We start from the raw sequence: 22,863 nt of genomic DNA on the forward strand, positions 1-22,863 counted from the left end.
GTATGTTGGGCTTCTCATGTCTGTGGCTTCTTTAAAGTCTTCAGCTTGTGCTCTGCTAGCAAAACACCTGTTTGCTACTTGAATCTGAGTAGTTCCTTTTGCATTCGGTCATTAAAATCCCTTGAGTTTTCTAAGCAGCTTTCATTCCTGAATTATTTCTATTCTTTGCTTCTGGAGAAAGGGTTTGAAAGCACAGAGAACTGCAGGAGGGGAAGCAGTGATTCCTCCCACCAGCTGTGCTGCAGAGAGATCCTAAAACATTGGTCGGGTGGGCAGCGCTTCAAAGTAGGCACAGCGGGTGGCTTCTGCTCCTACTGCTCAGGTGTTGTGTTCTGTTCCAGCCTTGAGGCAGGTGCATGGGATCACTTTCCACTACAGTTCCTAGTTCAAGAGAATATTTCTGACTTTCTCCTTTTTCCATAATCCTACAGAATTTCGGTGTTTTTTTTTTTTTTTTTTAATCCTACTAGGTGAATAGTTGGAGTGAATACTTCTAATGTCTGTTACAGTAAGGTGTATTGCATTCCATAAAGTAATCTCTTGATTTCAAGGGAAACTGGTCCCAAATCAAGTAGTCAACTTAAGGTCTGGGGTTTTTTTCCTTTTTTTTCCTTCCTGCTCTGGATCTAAGGGGATGGGTTCTGTGCGGAGGGCACCATTACTGCAAACAGGGAAAGAACTGGGGAAAGGAGCAATGGGTCAACCTGTAGGGGAGCAGTTATTTTTCCTGGTTAAGTAACTGATGTCTGATACAAGATTGGCTTCCAAGTATCTACTGGAACTTGTCCTGCTGCTGCTTGTATCCCACAGTCATTAAGATATACACAAAAGAAGTAACTTTCAAAGCTGTCTTTCTACAGTCAAGTAGCATATGGCAATGCCATAACTAAAGCCCTCTTACACTTAGGGAAAGTAGCTGGCATGCAGCAGATGTTATGCTTTTAGTGATGAGTGCTCTTCAGCTTAACTCCTTCAAGCGGGGCTGTTTGTCAGCTTGAAGCTCCTCTGTTTTAGAGCTAGAGAAAAAGAGGAATATCATGGCTTATTTCAGTGTTAAAACACTTAAGTAATCTTTTACCATGAAAAGCTGTCCTTTCAAAACCATATGAGTCTACCAGTTCTGCTTCATTGGACAAGCACAACCCATGTGGAGCTGGGCCGGGCCTGCCTGTAGGCTGCAGCCAGCCTGTTCTGGGAGCATGGGGCTGTGCTGCTGCCACTCCGCATTGCCTCTTGTTTCTTGCTTTTGATTCCTGAGATCCCAGCTCCAAAAGCACATGGCAGACTGACAGGCCCAAGCAGGATAGCTGCTGTTGCCTACATGAGTTCTGCTGCTCGGGAGGAGGCAGGGAGAGGCGCGGGCTCAGGGCTGGATGTGGCACGTGACTGGGGGCTGCCCACAGAGGGGTCTTGCTGGTATGCTGGGTCACAGAGGAGTGCTGAGCCCTGCAGTAAAACGTCCCAGTAAGATAATGGTTACATCCCATGCAACTTCCACCCTGTGCTTTTAGACACAGCTTTCTGCTCAAGCATGAAGCTTCCTTCATGCCAAAGTTTCTCCAAACAAGTTACTGTCAGTACGCTTTCATAAGAGCAGAAGTGGGAGGTGCCCGGTATGTGAAGCTGAGCATCTTCACAAAGCAGTTTCTGCTCCAAAGCTGACAGGTATCCCCAGGAAGTCAGCTTATATATAGCTAAAAATACAAATTTCTGATTACTGATATTCTTCTGCTGTGCTGCTACAAGCCCACAGAACGCACTGAGTTGTCAGCCTACCCACTGAAAAATAGTTGTCTTTTTTTCCCCGTGGAACAGATCTAACCCTGGCAATTTAGCATAACTCACACATGCACAAGTCTCATCTGCTGCTGCTCGTTAGCCCATATGCCTGACCGCCCATCACTGCAATGCATGCCGTGTCCCACGGCAGCTGGGCTGCTCCTGAGCATCAGCAGGCACTGCAAACCATCAGCACTGGCATCGCCCACAACTCACAGGGCTGCTGGCCGTGGGACAGACGAGGACCTGCTGATCCACGCTGCTTGCTTACAGAAGTCTGCTTACAGGCATAATATCCCAGCCAACACATGGTTAAAATGACATCTTGAGCATGCTTGTATAACACGCCTGTGGCCCAGCACCGCCTCCCTACCTTTGCTTCTGCGTGCAGGCTGGGAACATGTTTTTCCAGCTGTGTCACAGCGTGAGCTCTCAGTGCGCTTTTGCAGGAAACACTGCAGCCGCCCGCTGCAGCCTGGGCTCCGATCCCTTCACCTCAGCACAAAGGTTTCTTTTTTTGGCATTCCACGTGATTGCCCCAGTCTTGACTCAGCAGTTTGCTGGCCCGGCAGCATTTAATGGTTTGGTTTCCCATCACCACCTCCTCCAGAAAAGCAGCAGCTCAGAAACGCCGCCATCTGCTCTGAGCGGGGGTGAAGCGCAGCTTTCACACAGTTGAGATAGAAAGTGATTGTTTCAGAGCTGTGGCCGTCATGCTTCCCCAGTAACAGCCGCAGCTGAAGCGCTCTGCTGCCAGGCTGTGCTGGGCAACGCCGTTCTTCATGCAGGTGCCCGGATCTCAGTGAGTCCCCATGCCACTGCACAGCTTGGAAAGTGGAGCTGCAAGAGGAGGAGAACTTCAGTGAGCATCAGTACCCCTAAAAGCAATTGGAATAAAGCAGTAACTTCTGCATGGTATTCTCTTTGTCTTCTCTTCATAAGCTGTACTCCTCCGCCCTGTGGATCAGAAACATTGGTGTTCTCAGTGCTTCATTAAGCACCGAAAGCTTTGCTTCTGACCTCCATTGCCTTTTGCAGGTCTTTGGATTAAGAAAAGTCTGATTACAGACATCGCATCCAACTAGCTGAAGGATTAAGCATATGCTGTGCATCTAGTATGTACTGTGAATGAAGGCCGTAGAACAGCCTACCTATGTGAAATTAGGCATCAATTTATGCACCAAATCCTAAATAAGAAATCGGAACGTGTTGCAGACCCGTGTTCTGTACATGACAGCAGCTTGTTGAAATTAGTGACATCAAACATGCAGTAAAAATGTAATGCTGTACAGAAACATCCCAGTCCTCATGTTCAAATCCAGCAGAAAATGGAAGGAGTGTCTTAGGAAAACAGCATCATCCTGACACCCATCAGCAGATCCCAAAACCATGCCAAATGCAAACTAATTTCTCTCTCTAAGCAAAAGGGAAGGCATTTTTTCTGCTTCCCAGCCATAACCATTCGTGCCTCTATTGTTAGAGGAAAACAGCTGACCACAGGAGATGGATCTTACACTACTGAAGTCCTGCTAGCACACAAATGCTGCTGCCTTTAAGCTGCAACACTGCGCAAATAAATTACTCATGATAAATAAGATACAATGGGTATTTGTCAAAGCTGGAAGCTGCCAGTACTGAACATACTGGCTTTCCACAGAACTTACTAGGAACCAAACAATGACCAACCCCAGCCAGCACCATTTTTTTTTCCTAAGGAAAGCTGGAGGATTTCTTAACAGAGGGAGCGGAGCACAGTTTCACTTTGCTCCTCCCGGAGCTCTGAGCAGAAGATAGGCTTTGGGAACTGCCCTCCTGTTCTCCCTTGAAGGTGAACACTGCCAAACCCAACCTTCTGTCAGTCGGCTGGGCCAGAGGAGGGTGTCACTGTGCACGGGCACACTGCTGTGCAGAACCACAGACAGCCTTCGTGGAGAGCCACCACGCTCAGAAGGATGAAGCACGTGGGTTTTGCCGGGCAAACTCCAAGGCTTCAGCTTTTGGCTACCTACTCTTACAGCCAGTTTGGTGCTGACCTCACTGCAGGCAGGACTGGGCCCACACTCTGTTGTCCATTGGTCTGAAGAGGAACTTTCATTAATCTCAATTGATAGAGCAACCCCTGAATAAAAACTGCATGAGCCACATTACAGTAAAATGATGTAACAGCACAAGAAAGCAGTTATATAGCAGGGATGGAAATACAGGGAAGGCAAAGCAATCAGGTGCAAACAGAGGGTAATATTAATGAAGATATTTCTGGAGGGGAGATTTTTCCCACCATTTTTCCTTGTACTAAACTGTAAGCTGTCCCGTTATTTTAATCCTACACCAGATGCTAATTTCATTCTGTGCTACTGAACAGAACCCGATTTGCTTGTTATGATATCGACTGTTTGGTTTCATTTCACACTCCACTAAGTCAACATAATGCAGAAAAGGTAGTCAGGCTGCCACTTCCTTCTGCAGAAGGTCTCGTCGTTTCACAGTCCATTTCCTATGTATAAGCGAGAGATCACAACAGCCAGGATTCTTCACTCAGAGCAAGGGGACATTTGAATATACCAATAGTTATAAATGAAGCTACAAGTCCTAAAGTAAATGTTCCAGACAGTGCAAAATGTGATATTCCAGGACACAAAGTGCCTAGAATATACCAATGAGGAGGCCCGTGAGGAACCAGGGCAGGAAGAGATAAGCGTTGGGTAATAGGGCATAAAAGATGTAACGCTGTTTTCTGCGTGCACTCCTGCTTGCAGGACGCCCGCCATTGCAATTGCAAATAAAATCTGCTTTATCACAGATACCGTCCTGATAAATTATTTGGATATTTCCAACAAAGAGGACTCTGCAGCGAAGCAATGAAGCACCATGGGTGAATGTAAAGGCAGCAGAGGCTCTGCCAGCCTCTGAAATGCCCTGCTCTCAATGGGGAGGAGAAAGACAGGAGTACTGCTGCTTTCAGGTGGTGGTTCAGCCCTGCTGCTGTTACCCCATGCTCCCCAGCAGCCCGCAGCTCATGGTGGGCTGGGTGATCAGCAGGGGCAGTGACAAGGGGTGCTGCCCAGTCACCCCGGGCAGGGACGGCTGCAGCGGGACGGGCAATGGCGGTCACTTCTGTTGCCATTTCTCACCCCTTGATTTATTGTGGATACAGTAAATCAAGTGGCTTCATTCTTTACTGTCATTACTTTTTCCACACCGGGCATCTCGGTGGGTGCACCTCCCCTCAGTGTTCCCGTGCTGCACACAACACATATCCCCTCAGCCTCGCTCTTCGAAGGGGCTCAGATCAGAAACCCCCTCCTTCCCGGGTGGGAAAGGCGGCAAACACCCCTCAGGGCCCGGTGGAAGCCGGGCGGCCCCGCCGCCAGCCCCGCCCGCCGGAGAAAACCCGCCCGCCCGCGGCACCGCGAGGGGCGCCCGATCCGCGAGCCGTGGGATCGAGCTCCGCCGCGGCGATCGGCGGCGCCGCCCCTCCCCTCACATGACCGATGTCGACGCTGTTGCCGCGCCCGCCTGCCCCTCGGAAGAGCCCCTCGGCCGGCAGTATGGCACCGCCGCGCTGCCCCGCCGGTCTCGCGCTGCTGCTGCTCCTCCTCGGTGCCTGCGGTGAGCCGGGCGGGAGGCGTTGCGTTGCGTTGCGTTGCGGGGTGGGGGGGGTGTGCTGGCGGCTCGTGCCGCTGTCCCTGGGGCACGTGACGCGGCCGCGGGCAGCTGCCGTACTGCGGGCCAGCTGGGGATGGGCCCGGCGAGCGGGGGCGGCCGTGGGGGAGCGCAGCCGGGTCGGCACAGCCCGCGGGGGAGCGGCGCGGTGCGGTGCGGTGCGGCGCAGAGCGGCCCAGCGGAGCCGTGCCGTGCCGGGCGGCGCCTCCCCGGGTCGGAGAGCCCGCTGCCTGCGGCCTCCTGTTGCAGCCCCGTGCCTGCCCTTGTAGAGGGGAAGCAGCACCTTGTGGGGCTCCTGCTTTTCCTTTTGGGGCAATAAAAAACCAAGGAAAATAACGAAGCTTTAATCGGCAGGCAGGCAGGCGCTGCCACAGCTCCGTGTCTGAAGCGCGGAGCGACGGGCATCGCCCTTAGGGGAACCGCCGGGAGCGCGGGGCGTACCGCGCTCTTCGGTCGGCGCTGTGAGAGCGGCGCTGTCCGCCCCCGCGGCCCCGCCGTGCGCTCGCGGTACTTCACGCGCTCCATCCGAACGCCCGGTGCCGAACCGCCAACTTGGGCAACTTCCTCCGGCCGCGTTCCGCAGCAGGTCGTGCCGCAGCCTTCCGCCCGAGCGCCTGCCCAGCGCGCGGCCGCCGCGGTGAAAGCAGCGATGGCAGAGCGTGATAAGCAAACACACGCCTTTATGCCCCACGCACACGTCTCCAATAAACGCATCCGCTGACCGGGCGCTGTGAAAAGCCAGGCTCCTTTCTGCTAATACCCCCCTTGTGACCGTGCGCTTTGCTGTCTCCGGGGCTGTTATGCAAGCGGTGTGTGAGGAGGTGGGCCGGGCCGGGCCAGGCTGCTGCTCCGTGCGGCGAGGCTTCGGGGCCTCTGCTTTGCAAATTGTGTGCGATCAGCGTAGCAGTTCTCATAGCCCACTGCTGTGCTCGTGCTTCGTGCCAGCTGCGCTCGGGCTTTGTCACCTTTGCCTGTGTGTTTTCAGTTATTTATAGAGGTAGAACAAATGCTGTGGAGCGTGGGGAACGCGTGTTTTCTTATGTCATCTGGAAAGAAGTCCTACTGGGGAAAAAACACACCAATATCTGCTTTTACAGTTGCAGTTACTTGCTGTCAGCGTAACTAAGTAGGTCAGGGCGTGCCTGGTGTGCCCTATGAACGTGCTTGGTGTGGCGTTTCTCTTTGCTGTTGTATCTAGTAGCACATATGCTGATAGATTTCCTTTGGAGAAGTTATTTTCAAGCTGTTTTCTCTGTGAGGAGAACAGTGTGTGTACTATTTAACCCCCTGCTTCTGATACTGCATCACTCTGAGGGTATTTTGCTCCCAGTCAGTAAGATATCTCCCTTCTGTTCCCTGCTAATTCCCAGCAAAAACAGAATTTCACACCCCTTTATCTTTTTTTTTTTTATGAAGGTGGGAGAGCCTTGCTAATGTAAAATAGCACTGAAAAGTTAAATAAAAATCACAGCATTACAAAGCAAATTACTGAGGTGTTCACATCAAAATCCTCTTTGGTTTATACCCTCCTTGCATTGCACTCGCTGTGGCTCAGTGGAACCACTCGGCGTGCCAGGCTACGTGACCTGCAGGTGTGTTTGTATGCAGGCACCATGGCTGGCCTGTCTGGGTTGCAGTGGTTGCCCAGAACTTCAGATTTGGCCACGTTCTTTCTGAAATGAGAAGGGCTGGTGCATAGATGCAGTATCAAATCCCTCCTTGAGTCAGAAGGGGAAGAGTTTTAGTGTTCCTGGAACTCCAAACTGACTCTTGGCAGCGAGTTCCGGTGCTGTGTGGTAGCAGATTGCCAAGCTGTTATCTCCTGGTTGCACCATAGATCTCTGCGCAAACAGTAACTCTTTTAAAAGCCATGCTGCACCATTGCTTTAACAACGTGCAGGTGCCTTGCCTGGGCATGAGTTGTACTGCTTGTGTCTGTTACCCTGCTTACTGAGGATCAGTAACCAAAGGACAGAAGTATGGCTGTTACCACAAGACTCTTAGAGCTTGTTCAATAAACCATTCCGTGAGCTGCTGGGGACAGGGTGTGCATTTATGTGCCTCCTATAAACAAATAGAGTATGGCCCGGGCTACTGAACGCGATGCTTAAGTGGCATTATCACTTGGTCAGGTGGGGTGATGTATTTGCTGCCATTGTTGGAGCTAGAACTCCTTGCGGTTTGCTGCTTCATGTTTAGAATAAACCATGTGAAAACCCTCATTTACTGCCTTGTCCTTAGTCTGAAGTGTTCTTACCACATAATAGATTAGGGTTCTAGAACTGATAAATTAATGGTATGGTATTGAGCACAGTTTGCTTCGGAGTCAACACAGTCAGGTTTCTCCTGGCTCTACCTTGGATGCTTCTTACAGAAGGTACTCCAAACAGTGTAAACAATGCAGGCTGCACTTGAATGCTGTTACAGCCAGCTGTTTTGTGTGCTGAGTTTTGTGTTGCTGGTAGAAAAGTACCAGTATGGGGCAGGGAGGAAGTCCTTAATGTCAAGGTAAAGTGTGATGCAGAGTGTGAAGTACTGCGGATTCTGTGTGTTGAGGGGTGGAATACTTGAATGGCTATTGAAGAGAACTGTGCAATTGCAGATACCATTGCTTTAAGGAAATGAGCCTGACAAACATCAACCCTAGGTTAGTCAGGAATGATTCTTCTAATATTTCAGATCTGTCTGTTTTAGGGAACTGTGGCAGACTGGGAATGCTGAACAAAACCAAATGAGAACTGGCTTTGGGGAAGTCTCTCTGTTGGGAGTCAGGCTGGGTTAAAAATTCAACTATAACAAGTTCTCTAAAACCTTGAATGGAATTTAACATCCATGTCCAATGAGCCAGAAATTGTAGAAACGCGATGAAAGCACACTGATCTTTCTTAGAGGTCAGCTGGAGTCATGCCATCGATGAAACAACATGGAGTCTCTGGTCGACAAGCACTACATTGTTCTAAATGCTGCGTTCGTGCAGTTTGGTTTACTCAGTTTCAGTCAGCAGAAAGCTAATGCTCATTTAATTTTTTGGCCTTGGTCAGGCATGTAGACTATAAATTATCCTCTCAATTAGTATTTAGCATTGATAACTTCATGATGGGCTTCCTAGTTCTAACATTTATTAGATATCTAGCTATCAGTTCGGTGCCTGACAAGTAGAATCCAGTCTGAAATAACGTACTACTTTGTAATGAGTGTAAAGTCTATGTCTTAATAGCTAATAACTTTATCTTACAGGTTTTTTCCAGTCCTATGCAGTGGAAGTAGATGTAAAGGATGCCTCTAATTTTACATGCTTGTACGCACAATGGATGATGAAATTCTTGATAAAATATGAAACAAACAGTAGTGATTATGTAAGTATTTGGAGCTAACTTTTGTTGAGAACTGCATTTAGTCTGGGATAGAACAATATGATACATTTTGTATTTAGTTTATTGGTTTTCTTGATAAAGGCATTTATTAAGAGTATTCCTAAACATCCATTTTAAAACAAAGCACAAGTTCTCAATTAATAATACAAGTACCCTACTGCACCTAGAAGGCATACTGGTCCAACTTGGTGGGTTCTGTTTCTCAATGTAGCAGTATTCTGAGGCTAAACAGTGAATGTTAGCTGTGCTTTGGTGTAGTGGAGTTTATCAGCCAGGTTAAATTTGTAATTTTGTTCTGAGATCTGATGTGGCTCCCTTGTGAGCCAGGTGTCAGGTAGGTTATTCCTACCTGATATACAAAACTGTGGAAAAGCCTAAAATAATCTTACTGATCTTGTGCAGGTTTCCATCTAACACTGGCAGGTTTATAAGGCTGCCATGGGGAAGAATGGTTATCTGAAAATAGTGCAAATTTTTGTCTTCTAGAAAAATGCAAGCTTGGATTTGACATCCACTGTGACACACAACGGAAGCATCTGTGGCAGTGACACACAAGCTGCACTTCTGGCAGTGCAGTTTGGAGATGGTCACTCTTGGAGCATTAACTTCACAAAAAACAACGAAACTTATCGGGCTGAGTTTATCACATTTACCTACAACACCAATGATACTGCTGTCTTTCCTGATGCTAGGAGACAAGGTAGCGTTATCTCACGTCCCTGAGATAGCTTTGCTTGGCTTTTCCAAAGTTTGGAGTACTAAGAGTGTATCCAATGACTTCAATGTCATATGCTGCTGTTGCTCATAGTGCCTGTGCACTGGATGAGAGTGCAGACTAGTTAGGTTAACTAGTGCCTTAAGTTAGCTTGACTAGTGCCTTTAGGTGGAACAGAAGGGGAAGATTAACCATTTGAACAGGCGTGATGGGGGGTGCTGCTAGCACATAAGAGGCGAATATAAGACTGATTTCTGTGTGTTCACCTTCTGTGTAGCAAAACAAAAAGTGTTAGGGTTTCTGTGTATACTTAGTCCTACCAGTACGTTTTTTTTTCTTGAACAAAGACTTAGTGTTTTCCTTTCTAAAGACTTCTCTGTGTCACATCAGGTCAGAACACATGGGTAAAACATTCAAGAGAGGTTAGGACTGTTAGACTTAATTCCTGTTATTTCTTTGTCTTAAGAATTATGGGAAACGTAACACTACCTGTAAATGTTCTTGTGGTAAACAAGGCATTAAAATATTTGTTTTTATTTGTAGGACCAGTTACAATTGTTGTAAAGGACGCTATGCATCCAATTCAACTGAATAATGTCTTTGTGTGTCATCATACTACCTCTTTGGAAGCAGAAAACGTAACACAGATTTTCTGGAATGTTACTATGCAGCCTTTTGTTCAAAATGGCACAATTAGTAAAAAAGGTGAGCGTTCCTTGTGGGAAGTAAGTAATTGTAAGTGGGCTTTTTTTGTATGGCATCCTAGTGCAGGGGTGAAATTCAGTAATTAAAAGAAAATCCAACAGTTCTAAGATGTGCCATGTTGAATTATATATAATCTTCAACTATGTCTTTCCTTGTTCCTGGAAAAAAAATATATATATATATCAATAGAGCACATCCAGTTGTGTAGTAATGTTCCCAGCAGTATTCTAATAGAGTGCATTTGAGGGTATTAGACACTCCAGAAGTGTTGCTGCAAACTGCATTCACTGTTTTTCCATTTAAATAATACGAAGCCTGTGGTAGCTTGTTGTCTCATAGTTCTGCTAGACAGAGGAGACCAGCATATCATTCTGCTACATATGACATTGTTTACTTAAATTGCAATGTATATCACAGTTCTATAAGTGCTAACATTTACTTTTGTGGATGTGTTTTGCTTCAGTGTATTAGAGAAGTAGCATTGTTTTTGGTACATGGATTTAAAATGGTAACAGAATTTCTTAGAACAGATTGCAGCTGTTAATCACTTGGAGTGAGTGCTGTGCCATAGCGCTGAGTTGGGGACTCTTCACTTGGTGATGAGCAGATTCCCATTGAGCTTAGATTACAACTTAGAAATGGGTGTCTGTATCAAACTGACCTCTCAGCCATAAGCCTTAATAAAAACCTCATCACTGAAATGGTGGTTAAACCTTCTTTCCAGAGTCTAGGTGTTATGCTGATACACCTACTGCTGCACCTACTGTTCTGCCTACTGTTGCCAATGTAACTACTGCATCTACCACCATTTCACCTGCTCCAACCACCGCTCCCAAACCTGCTGAGAATCCAGTCACAGGAAACTATTCTCTTAAAACTGGAAATAAAACTTGTCTTCTGGCTACTGTGGGGCTGCAGCTGAATATTTCCCAAGACAAGGTGCGTCTCTTATGTTTTCAAATTTTGGAATATAATCAAAGAATGATTTGGGTTGAAAAGTACCTTAAAGCTCACCTAGTTTCAGCTCTCCCCTACCATGGACAGAGGCAGCTCCACTAGATCTGGTTGCCCAGGGCCCCACCCAGACTGGCCTTGAGCCCCTCTAGGGATGGGGTGTTCAGTTTCTCTGGGCAACCTGTGCCAGTGCCTCAGCACATTCATAGTAAATAATTCCTTTGCATCTAATCTGAATGAATTTACTCTCTTATAGTTTAAAACAGTTACTGTTTGTCCTACTGCTACACGACTTGGTCAGAAGTCTTTCCCCATCTTTCTTGTGGGCTTCCTTTAAGTATTGGAAGGCTGCAGTAAGGTCTCTCAGGCCTTCTTTAGGCTAAACAACCCCAGATAGTTCAACCTGTCTTTGTATCTCTAGTCCTCTGATTGTTTTCATAGCCCTCTGTTCTCACTCCAGCAGGTCCATGTCTTTATTGTACGGGAGGACCCCAAGGTGCAGTGCAGTATTCCAGATAGAGTCTCACAAGAGTACTGCAGAGGGAAAGAATCACCTCCCTTGCCCTGCTGGCTGCACTTTTGATGCAACCCAGGATACACTTGGCTTTCTGGGCTGCAGTTGTGCATTACTGGCTCGTTTAAAGTTTTTCATTCATAAGTACCCCCACGTCCTTCTCTAGGAAGCCATCCTCAGTCAGTAGTGGTGTTTTAGAATGTGCTGACGTAGGTGTAGTACCTCTCTCTTGTCCATGTTGGAGTTGATGAAGGAGAGCAGAAAGATTGCTTTGGGTTTTTTTTTTTGTGTGTGAAATGTGCATGCAGAGTGTTTGCTTGGTGCGCTGCTGGCTGTCCAGAACTGCTTCCAAGTGTACGAGACACCTCTCTGACCATGGGATAATTCTGAGGCCTAATACCTAGTTAGCTGCAAACCCTTACCTTTATCAAACGTAACCGTTTACTAGGAGTACATATAAAAATATTGAAATACTGGAACTTTCTTAGGCTCTTGGGGCCTGCAGCTGCTGTCTTTTCCCACAGAGGGAGCCAAAGCTAAACAGCTATGCTGTTCTTTCGGATGCACAAGGGAAAAATGCCCTGACCTTTCTTTTTATGTATTTATCTTTATTAAGTGGAAGTGAAACTTCACAGGGCAGTTTGTCTCAGTGTCACCAGCATGTAAAGTAACTCAGGCAGCTTTGGTTAGGTAGTAGCTAGACTTAGTCTTTGTGCTATCTTCTCCTTTATTACATGTTCTTCAAGCACAAGACTGCTGCTAACTGAAATAATAGATTCATGATAGATGCAAGTTAGCTGAGCTCCTTTGACATGGTATGTATGTATTTCAGCCTCTTCTGCTCAACATCGATCCAAAAACAACTCATGCAGATGGTACATGTGGTAACGCATCAGCTACTCTGAAATTGAATGATGGAAATAGGACATTAATTGATTTCACGTTCATTGTTGTAAGTAACTTCTACGTTAAGTTTTTGCTTTAACAGCATTGTGTGATGAGCATTGATGGTAAAATCCTGCAACTTGCTGCTGCTAGGCTGTTTCCATGAAGGAAGTGAGACTGGCTAGCTGACTGTCATTTGCCTCAGGGCAAAAAGGTATTTCAGATGAAGTTGTGGGGAAATGTAGGACTGTGGTAAATGTACTAAACTTGGGAAACGTGACTAAAATTGAAATTGCAGAATGACACACTGACAGTTGGTTCTTCCTTGTTAAACAGAATGCAAGTGCAAGTGTACAAAAATTTTATCTGAGAGAGGTGAACGTTACGCTGCTCAACTATCAGAATGGTTCTGGTAAGTAATGCCAGCCTTTAAAGTGAATGTAATCTTCAATTTCTACATTTAATTGTATACTTCTGATGAACATACTGCTCATGCTTACTGTTACTTCCTATGTCTAAGTCTTTTAGCTGATAGGAACAGGAGTAACGAGCACAAATGACTACAGGGGTTATTTGGAACAACAACGTAAGGTTGTGCTGAGGCTTCTGTTAATGGAACCTCTCTTTGATAAACATAGATTGAGAAGGGTTCTCTTACATCACAGTTCTCAGTAACATAATATTCTGAGGTACAAAATAAGTTTTGTCAACTCTGAAGCTTTTTGTTTTTCCGAAACCAGCTGTTGTCTTTGCTTGAAAATGGTATGTTATCTTCCTGTCACTTCTGCTCAACACTGGGGAGGAGTCCAGTCCTTCAAAAACTCAAGCATACATTTTTTTTCCAAATAAAAATATATATATATTTTAAGTTGTCAAAGCTACTGCAATTAAAAGAGCACTGAAGTACCTGCACTACTTCTGTGTTGGGATGAGTGAAGGTATGAAAAAAGCCTAATGTCATATTTATATGGAGGATAGGCTACTGCTAAGTATTAAAATATCTGAAAGAAGCCAGGCAGTGAGAGCAAGCAGATCAATCAAACTTAAGACTGCTTTTTATTGAAGAGTAGGCAAACCTGAAAAGCTGGTCCATCTAGATTCAGCTCCTCAGTCCTATGAATGTATTAGCATGTTTCTTGTATTTAAAGTAGGCATGATGGAAATTTCCTTTTTTTTTTTTTTCCCCCCCTTTATTTAGTCATTTTAAGTGCAGATAACAACAACCTGAGCAAATGGGATGCTTCTCTTGGTAATTCTTATATGTGCCGTAAGGAGCAAACTCTTGAGATTAATGAAAATCTTCAAGTACATACTTTTAACCTATGGGTTCAGCCATTCCTTGTGAAAGAAAATAAATTCTCAATAGGTAAGTTCTTTTATTTTTGTGCTAATTCTTGAAATGCTTGTAAAATTCTTACTTGCTAAAAAGTACCAGAGCTGGCCATAAGTACTTCGGTTTTTTTGAAGTTTTTGCCCCAGTGTATTTTTTGTATACATGAAATTAAACTTCTGAGACTGACATTCAAGTTCAAGGAGGGTTGTCAGCTTTTTTCTCAATATGTTTAAAAAAAAAAAAAAAACAGGTCTACTAAGCATGTTGGTTCCCCTCTTGAAGGAGCTAGAGGTGCTGAAGTGGGTCTTAGCATTGCCTTGCATAATGGATTAGAAGACTGCTGACAATATATAGATTTTTGTAGCTAGAATATATAAGAAAATGGGGAAAAAGCTTAAATAAAAGTGAACTTTAACAGCTTCAGGCAATTCTTTAGACCTACCGGTCTAAAAACAGTGTAAACATTCCTAAGGAGTAGCAGTGTTGTGGAAAAAGGAACTAACAGCTTCTTCTGGAAACAGCCTTGTATATCCAGGACCAAAGAAACATTCTAAGATGTTGTTTGCTTCATTATCCTAGTTGTGTCTGGGGAAAACTGGAAAGATTTGAGTGAACTTGCTAATAATCTTTAGCATATCTTGGTCCTTGTGTAATATATATAACAGTACTTGCAGGTTAATCTGTAGACAGATAGTCTGGGTGTGGATTTTTGAGCTCTTTTTTTTTCCTGGGGAGTGGTAAGTTGAATCCCCAGATAGTGTGCAGGGTGACCAATAATTATCATCAAATGCTCTGAGGAGTTAGAGTACCGTTTTACCCTGTATTTCTAGTTGCAGCTAGCTTCCTCCTCTTCCCCACAGTTAATGGTTTCGTCTCACTGTAACAGGCTTGCCTTAAGCTTGAAATAGATAAGCCTTGTTCTGTCTTAGCAGTAGAATAGCTGCTCCCTTGTCTTGTACAGATTTTGTGCACATGAATGCTCATACACCAGGACAGTACCTTTAGCTTGTTAGATTATCAAACATACAGAATGATTATAATCCTTAATATATGCTAGAAATACCAATGAGAACTCTGCAGTTCGTTGTTAGTATAAACCTGTAAAAATACTTGATTTTGTTCATCTTCATGTTAAGGAAAATAGGTTTTTATACCATACTTGGCAAATATTCTGTCTTTATTTATTCCTTGTTGCAACCTTTTTCTTATCTACAGCCCAGGAGTGTTCGCTGGATGATGACACCATTCTAATCCCAATTGTAGTTGGTGCTGCACTTGCTGGCTTGATTGTCATTATAGTGATTGCTTACATAATTGGCAGAAGGAAAAGCTATGCTGGATATCAAACTTTGTGAATCAAAATGTAATCACTGTTCTGATTTCACCCTTAATGAAGCAAGTGCAAGTTCCGAAGTCCAAAAAAGCCCCAAAACTTACAACTAAATACTAGCCACAGCTAGTTGGAGTTGGGAAGCAAAGGGAGAATGTTTATCTCAGATGAAGCAGAACTACGTTTTTAGTTTTCCAGCTCCAAGAAGATGACGTGAGTCTCGTAGCTGTTCTGAAGATGGCAGATGTCGCTATTGCATAAATGACTAGGCTAAGGATTTTATTTTGAACAAAACCTTGAAATGTTTAGGATTTATTTTTCTTCTTATAAATTGTAGCCTGAAATAGAGCACATTTTAAACTGATGTGCATTGGGCAAATCCCAGAATTGCATAGGATTTGTACTTGCTTCTCTCTTCTGCATTCCTTAGTTGTTGTCATATTTGTGGGTTAAGTTGGCAGCATTAGTCACCATGTTGACTCATGTAGTACTTACCACGGATTATATGATGCCCAGTAACAGCTTTGTTTTTCATACAGTTGAACTTCAGGCTGGTGACTGAGTGATTTTTTTTGAAGTGGCAGCAGTAACTTACTTAGCTTTGATGGAGTTTGAGTAGTTTACTCCTGCCTCAGTGGTTTTGGGAGCCACCCCCAAAATTTGTACATGGCTGTACAAGCAAAGTGGGTAACCTGTCCCTGCCAGGTGGAGGGTGTATTGGAAGAATTTGGTGCAGTTTCCAAATGCTTTTCAAAAAACAGTGGGTCTTTTTGTTTTTTGTGTTTTTTTTTTTTTAATGAATTGTTAGGCATGAGTTCTTCATCATGGCAATCCCCTGAAAGATTCAACTGAGACAGAATTCTGCTAAATTCATGCAGGTTTTTTTTTTTTTTTTTTTTTGCTGGCATCAATTTAAAGGGAATATCCGTTCTAAAATAGTCCAGAACTTTAAAGTGCACTTAACTTTATACTTTGCACAGAACTGGTCTATCTTATCTTATTGCTTTGAATGACCATTGTAACTTCAAGGATGCTTTCGTTCAATGAGCCAGTATCTGTTGCTGCAACTTGAGCTGTCTTTTAAGTCTTCATCTTGAATGGTTCTCTGCTAATCGAAACCTACATTATAACTGTCTGCCATTGACGTTCTCAGTGTTTAATGTACTTTATGTTTGACTGTGTGCGTTGTAGCTTTTATTAATGTTAAGAATGCAAAAGCCAAACAAGTCTGAGATGGACCCACTACGCCTATTTTTCCTGCTATGTGGAAAGGCCAACTAGCTTAAATATGCAGTGCAGATGGACTGTCCTTAAGCTGCAGCTCTGTAGAGACTGACCCTTGCTGCACAACCTTTTTCTGTCCTCTTTGTGCTGTAATAGTTTTTATTGCATGGGGGAAAAAAAAAAAAAAACTTTTCTAAACAATGTGTGACTTTTTACTTACGTCATAACACAAGCTGCTTGAACTAGTCATTTAACATAGTTGTCTCCATTGGAATGAGTTTAACCTACAACAAAGCTGGTTTCGTGTTTTATTAGTGCTTTCTAGGGTTGTAGAGATGTCTGTGGCATGTTTGTATACAAACCACTTCTTTCAGTAACATTTTTTTGGGTGAAAGGTTTCATCTTACCACTAGCTAGGGAAGGAAGAATGGGTGGATAAAGCTTGCCATAGCTTGTAGTCTACAGCTTCAATTTTGCATCAGTTACTGAAAATCATTTTAATGACAGTGGGGAACGACTGTAAGTTTAATCTCAAAACAGACTTCAAGACTTCAGTTTTTAATTAAAAAAAATATGTCAACTAGTGGCTCTAATGATTTTCACATTAATATATCCTTAAATGCAGAAGTTCATATAGATTTTCCTTTTAGCATTTTACTGACTGATGTTCAGCTTCACCAGATATATGTACATTTGTGTTAAGGAGTAGTCGCCACACTGTCCTCATCTGATTGTGTGAGTTTTTGAGCTGTGTATGGTTTTTAAGGGATGAAATAGAAGATGGGAGTGCTTTGCAGTAAAAATGCAACAAAACTAAATGCCTCCTTGCAAAAACCTGGAAGCTGATCTTCATCTGCGAGTATATTGGCGCCGAGATTAAAGTACTCCTAGACCGATGTGCAGTTACCTGGTTCTAAAACATCTCAGTTTCACCTGACTGCCTGTTGTTATAAAACCAGCAGTTTTCCTGTCTGTGTTGCTCCATAGGGAATTGTCAACCTGCTCAACCTGTGCTCTAAATAATATTGTTCTGTTTCTAAAGGAAACTTGTTCATACTTCTTAACCGATTTGAAAGCAGACATCTTGTATTATCTTTTCTAAAAGAAAATAAATGAGTAAAAGGCCAACTTTAATCAGTCTATATCTGAGATTCTGTTGTATAACTTGGGAAAGCGCTCCTCAGAGAGTCCTCGGTTGCCTGTGTCTTAAATGTTTTGCTTTTCAGCACATTCTGAAGTGTGCTTGGGTGCAATCATCTAACAGAAGACAACTAATTGAAACACTGCAAGTCTGGTTCATCATTAGAAATTTGCTTGTAAACTATTTTGGCAATTGCAGCTCCTTCCAGACAGGATGTCTTTCTCGTGTGATATTTGCTAGCCATCTTAAGCTGATGCACAGCTGTGAAAAGTTGGGCTTTTCTTTTTTCAGTCATCCTGGGAAATAAAACAAGTTCCTGCATTCAGTGAGAGTGGGAAAGCATTAGGGGCCTTCTGGGAGCTGGTTAGCAGCTTCATCCTCCAAGGGAGAAGCAGTGTGATCCTGGCTGTGCTGCCAGTTCTCCTGGTAGTAGTACTACTCAGTGCTTTGTTTTTTTTCTGCAGTGAGAGACTTTAGTCTTCTCTTTACTGTTACCTGTATTTTGAACCCTGTGGTGATGAGACAAGAGGAACAAGTGCCATCTAATGCTATACCCTCCCTCCTCGATTCTAGTCTGCACTGCATATATAATCATTAAATTATACTTACCTTCTTGTTTGCTACCCAAAGAAAAAGTAAAATTATTGTCTTTCTGAAATGTAAGCTGAAGCTTTTTAATATGAAGAATAACATATTTCAGTAAAAATCATAACAGCTTGCATTCTTAAGGCTGTAAATCCAGTGGGACTGCAGGTACCAAGCTGCCATCAGCTCGTTGGTACGTGCCAGTCTGGATGAGTCTGTGACAAAACTTGAAAGAAGCAGCAGAGCAGAAGTTACTGTTGTCCTACAATAAGCATGATGACTTTGTAACTTGAAATCTAGTTTTTTAGTCAAAACATTATTATTTTGACTAATTGTATCTCTAGTATTGCTCACCATCCTGGAGACTTGCAGTAGGTACCTACACAAGGGAAGCCTGCACATCATGGTGTACTAGGGATATACAATAGCAGTAAATGTGCAGTAATATACAGATACCAGCTTTTCAGCAAAGGAGGTGATAGAATTAGGAGTCTGTCAGTATGATGTTTCGGAAGGGGGCTATTGCTGCTGTACTTTGAGGAGGGGGAGGAGGACAAGGGCAAGATGAGTATCTTAGTGTCCTGGCGGGGAGAAGATAACTGTTCTAAATAAGTAGAGCATGATTATGGTATTAAGTATATTAAAATGCATTTCTTTTTCAAACTTGCCCTTTTTCTATTTAGCTGAAGACTGCAGCCCAGAGGTGGACTACTTCATTGTACCTATAGCAGTAGGAGCAGCTTTGGGAGGATTAGTTGTCCTAGTAATTATGGCTTACTTTTTGGGCCACAAGAAACACCATAATACTGGATATGAGCAGTTTTAAAATGGGAAAGTTTTTAACTTTCTTGAAGTAAATTACTAAATCTGAACTCAAAAGACTCAGAGCAGCAGCTCTGCCCAGTCAGACCGCTTACTAAAGCTAGCACCTGGCTAAGAACTGATGTGGAATTCATTGTTGTGGTTTATATTTTTGTCTTTGCAAATAGCACAGAGTACATCCTGGTTCATAATCAACTGATGAACTGACTGCTTTTCCTCTAAAATACTACACATCAAATTTCAGAATTGTAAAGATGTGCAGTGGCATTGTATGAATAAACATGGATTTGTTCTGGACTGTGGAAATGGCATTTGATGTGTGCTTGTGGATGTTGAGTATTAATGTATATAATCTGTCATACACTGCAGTTTGTTTTATTATTGACTGTGCCTTATATACAGTTTACTAAATATTACAACTGTTCTCTAAGATACCAAGATTTCTGGTCTTTTAGCTTAAAGATGCCATGGTAGTAGTCCTCATTAATTTTTTCAGCTGGTGAATGAATGCCTCCTTTTGAAAAATAAAAAAATCTTATCATAGTTTTCTCTATGGAATAGCTTAAACCAATGGAAAAAAAAATGGGCTATTAGTTGCATCTTGTGATTGTAATTAAAAGGGAAGATGGCTTTTCATACCAGGCCCAAAAATCTTGGTAGCCAAAATTTCTGGTTATTTTGAACATCTGTTAATGAAATGGTTAAAACAGTCGGCCCCCATTCGTATGGCCTAAACATGGAGTCTGCTCATGATGATGTGCAGTTGTCCAGTTGTGTCTCTGCAGGCGCTTCTCTGAAGCTTCTAACGCTTGTGCAGTGGCAACACGTGGATAGGTGTGAGCCAACAGCAGTGGCAAACTTAAGAGAGGTGAAAGATGGGATGTTCCTGGTATCAAACATTAAACCCTTTTTGTACTGTCAGTGTTTTGCAACAGTGCTGAATTGTAATACATGTTACAGCAATTGCCTTCCTTTATAGAAGAGAAAAAGGGAATTTCCTTTGCTGTCTGCTGGGCACCTTTCATCCCTAGCAAATTCTTTTGTAGTAGTAGTCCATTGTCCAGCATGTAGTAATTAAATTGCATGTGTTGATCTCCAGTGATCCGAGGTGCCTGAACACCTGAACATAGCACACTTGAAGCGTCTCTTTTGGGGTGCTTCAATACTTTTTTTTTTCAGCAGTCAGAATGACTTCACTTAGCTCGTGGTGTAAGTTACACATTCTGTTCCTTTTTCCCCACTTTGGAGCATTGCTCAGCTTGGCAGTAGGTGCCTTCAGCTTTTCCAGAGCTCAGTGTTCTTAGGTGCTGAGTTTCCATGTGCTTTTGCTTTCCTACCTCCAAACAAAAGGCCTTACACAGCTTTTCTTGGAAAGTCGCTGTGTTGGACTGTAAACTTCCCATCACCAAGGCTGATTCAGATGCTCAGATAGCTTAAATACTCACTTAACAACCAATAACTTTTGGCAAAGTGTGATGCTTACTGTGTTCTAATATAAACTCAAGAAAAAAAAAACACAAAAATCTGCTATAAAAGCAGAAAGCCAAGCACTCTTGCCACCTCTGCAGTGCTGGAGCAGCGTGCTGACATGGTATCTCACCTTATGGAACGTTTCCCCTTGGCACCGTGCACGCAGAGCTCTGCTCTGTCTTGAAATGTGTGCTCAGCCCTGCTTCTGTGCGTGCTCACGGTGCACCATGGAGTTTGGAATGAGTTCCCAGTGTTGGTCGCTAATGCTTGCTCTGAGTGTTTGCGTCGCTCAGGAGTTCATTGCATCCTTTCCAACTGGTGTATTGAAAGCCACTGTAGTATTACAGCTGTCTCCTCGTTGTTCTCTTCCATTGGTTTTGGTCAGCTGCATCATTCTCTGCTGACATCAATAACACTTTTCTTGTATTTGTATTGAAAATAAATAAAGTTACCCACCCAAAAAGGTTGTTCCTCGGTGTTTTCCATTCCGTGCTTTCAGCACGTGTCCCTGGGCTGTCCTCTGGATTCCTCAGGAGTTGATTTGATGCCTGTTAGCCATCTGCATGTCCAAAGCCTCTAGAAATGGTGGTGGCTGGGGGGTTTGGGGAATCTCTTGGTAAGGCAGCGCTGTGCCAGCTTGTGTTTTATGTCACTTTATTGCTGTTAACTGAGTTGTGAGTGGCCAACGTGCTCAGCCCGCTGCCTTGTCCGTACATCCCTAACACATCTGTGAGCGCTGCAAAGCAAGATGAAAGGTAATGCAGGAATTGCAAGAAGAGTCTTGGCAGTGCACATGACGTGTAGTACGTGTTCAAAGAATCTGCTCAATGCTGACTTTACTTCAAATATATTATGTGTGTAATACGATGTTCTCAGAAATGTCACGTGTCTTTGCTCCTTGCTTTACTTGGTTTCTGATGCTCGGTTTCCTTTACTAATTTGTTCTCACTTCCCATTTTGTTTTTTGTTTCTGTTTTTTGTTCTTTCTGCAGCTGAAGAATGCTTTGCTGATTCTGACCTCAACTTTCTTATTCCAGTCGCAGTTGGCATGGCACTTGGCTTCCTTATCATTCTTGTCTTTATATCTTATATCATCGGAAGAAGAAAAAGTCGTACTGGCTATCAGTCTGTATAATCTCTCAATTACTTCTCTGCTGCCACCCCTGTGCTCTTCTGTCCCTTTAAAAACCTGTCCCTTTAAAAACAAACAAAACGTTCATAGTTTTTTTTTTTTTTTTTAATTAAAAACTAAAAAATATCACAACAAAATAATATGGCATGAGATGAATTGGAAATTTACTTGAAGCTACTGTGTGGTTTTTGGAGAAAGTGTTCTGAGGACCACAGAAGTGAGTGGGGTTACGTCTGTCCATGTGAGAGTCGTGACTGACTACAGATGACACTGAGAGACCTTCCTTCCGTTGTTTAGTCCTTTTATATGAGACAATTTCTAGTTGTGTACAGCTATCAGATATTGATAAAGCCACATGATAAAGGTATGAGTGCTGCACTGAGAAGGATTTTTCGTGCTGTGGGAAAATGAAAACAAAGCTCGTGGTGCTTCTGTCTGGAACTTGGCTTGTGGCTGTTGTCTTCTTTCATCGTTTAGCAGCTTGTTCCTGTGAACCGGTCTGAATTTCCTCCTTCTGAATGTAAAGATAGTACCTCACTAATAAATCAACCTACTATGAGGAGAACATCTACTCTTCTAGTAAATTCATGTGTTTGAATATGGAGAGGCTGACGGCTAATGTGTGTGCAATTGCTTTGCACTAGTGTGCCTGTAACTCCCCTATTTGCTAAGATGAGACTCAGTCCTGGAGTGTTCTCGCTGCTCAGGAAAGCCAGTGGTCCACTAAAGCTCACGTTTTGTGTTGCTTTCTTTGACTGTCTTCTCCTTTTCGTTCTGAACTCAATTGTGGAATGAGGATGGGAGGGTGGAACCTCACTGGCAGCAGCTTGCCTCGGCTCTGGCTCTGTGCTAAAAGGGGCTTGTGAGAAGAGCAGGCAGCACCGGTCCCCAGCATGAGGCTTGGGTGTCCTAAGGATGAAGGGTGCGCTGTGCCAAGACCCCTACAGTTTCACAGGCAAAAAGGGGATCGCCGACAAGCTGCAATCTAGGAATTTATTTATAGGATTAATCTGGCTTTAACCTCCTAATTATTACTCTCTCAAACAAAATTTTAAACAGGGTAAGAGCACAAGACCTCTGGTATGAGAAATGGTGAACGTGAAGCACAAACTCTATAGTAAAGAAAGTGACTTGTAAAGGAAAAGAGCGCCTGACTTGTCCAAAGCCGCTTTCCCTGTTCTTTCTTTTCCAGTTCTGACTGGAAAACAGAAGCTTGTGGTCTGTGGCTGAGTGCTGC

The 22,863-nt window shown here is 43.7% G+C and overlaps 1 protein-coding gene across 4 annotated transcripts; it reads left to right on the forward strand.

The window, feature by feature from the left end:
• The first annotated feature begins 5,250 nt into the window (after window positions 1–5,250).
• LAMP2 (lysosomal associated membrane protein 2) lies at window positions 5,251–21,999 on the forward strand. 4 transcript variants are annotated; one of them, NM_001397758.1, is made up of 9 exons: window positions 5,251–5,388; window positions 8,680–8,798; window positions 9,303–9,516; window positions 10,075–10,236; window positions 10,961–11,175; window positions 12,537–12,656; window positions 12,926–13,001; window positions 13,788–13,955; window positions 21,487–21,727. In NM_001397758.1, the coding sequence occupies exons 1-9, from the start codon at window positions 5,271–5,273 to the stop codon at window positions 21,627–21,629; spliced, it is 1,335 nt and encodes a 444-aa protein (NP_001384687.1). In that variant the 5' UTR covers window positions 5,251–5,270; the 3' UTR covers window positions 21,630–21,727.
• Window positions 22,000–22,863: the final 864 nt, after the last annotated feature.

Source organism: Gallus gallus, chromosome 4, assembly GCF_016699485.2.
Source record: "Gallus gallus isolate bGalGal1 chromosome 4, bGalGal1.mat.broiler.GRCg7b, whole genome shotgun sequence".
Classification (NCBI taxonomy): domain Eukaryota; kingdom Metazoa; phylum Chordata; class Aves; order Galliformes; family Phasianidae; genus Gallus; species Gallus gallus.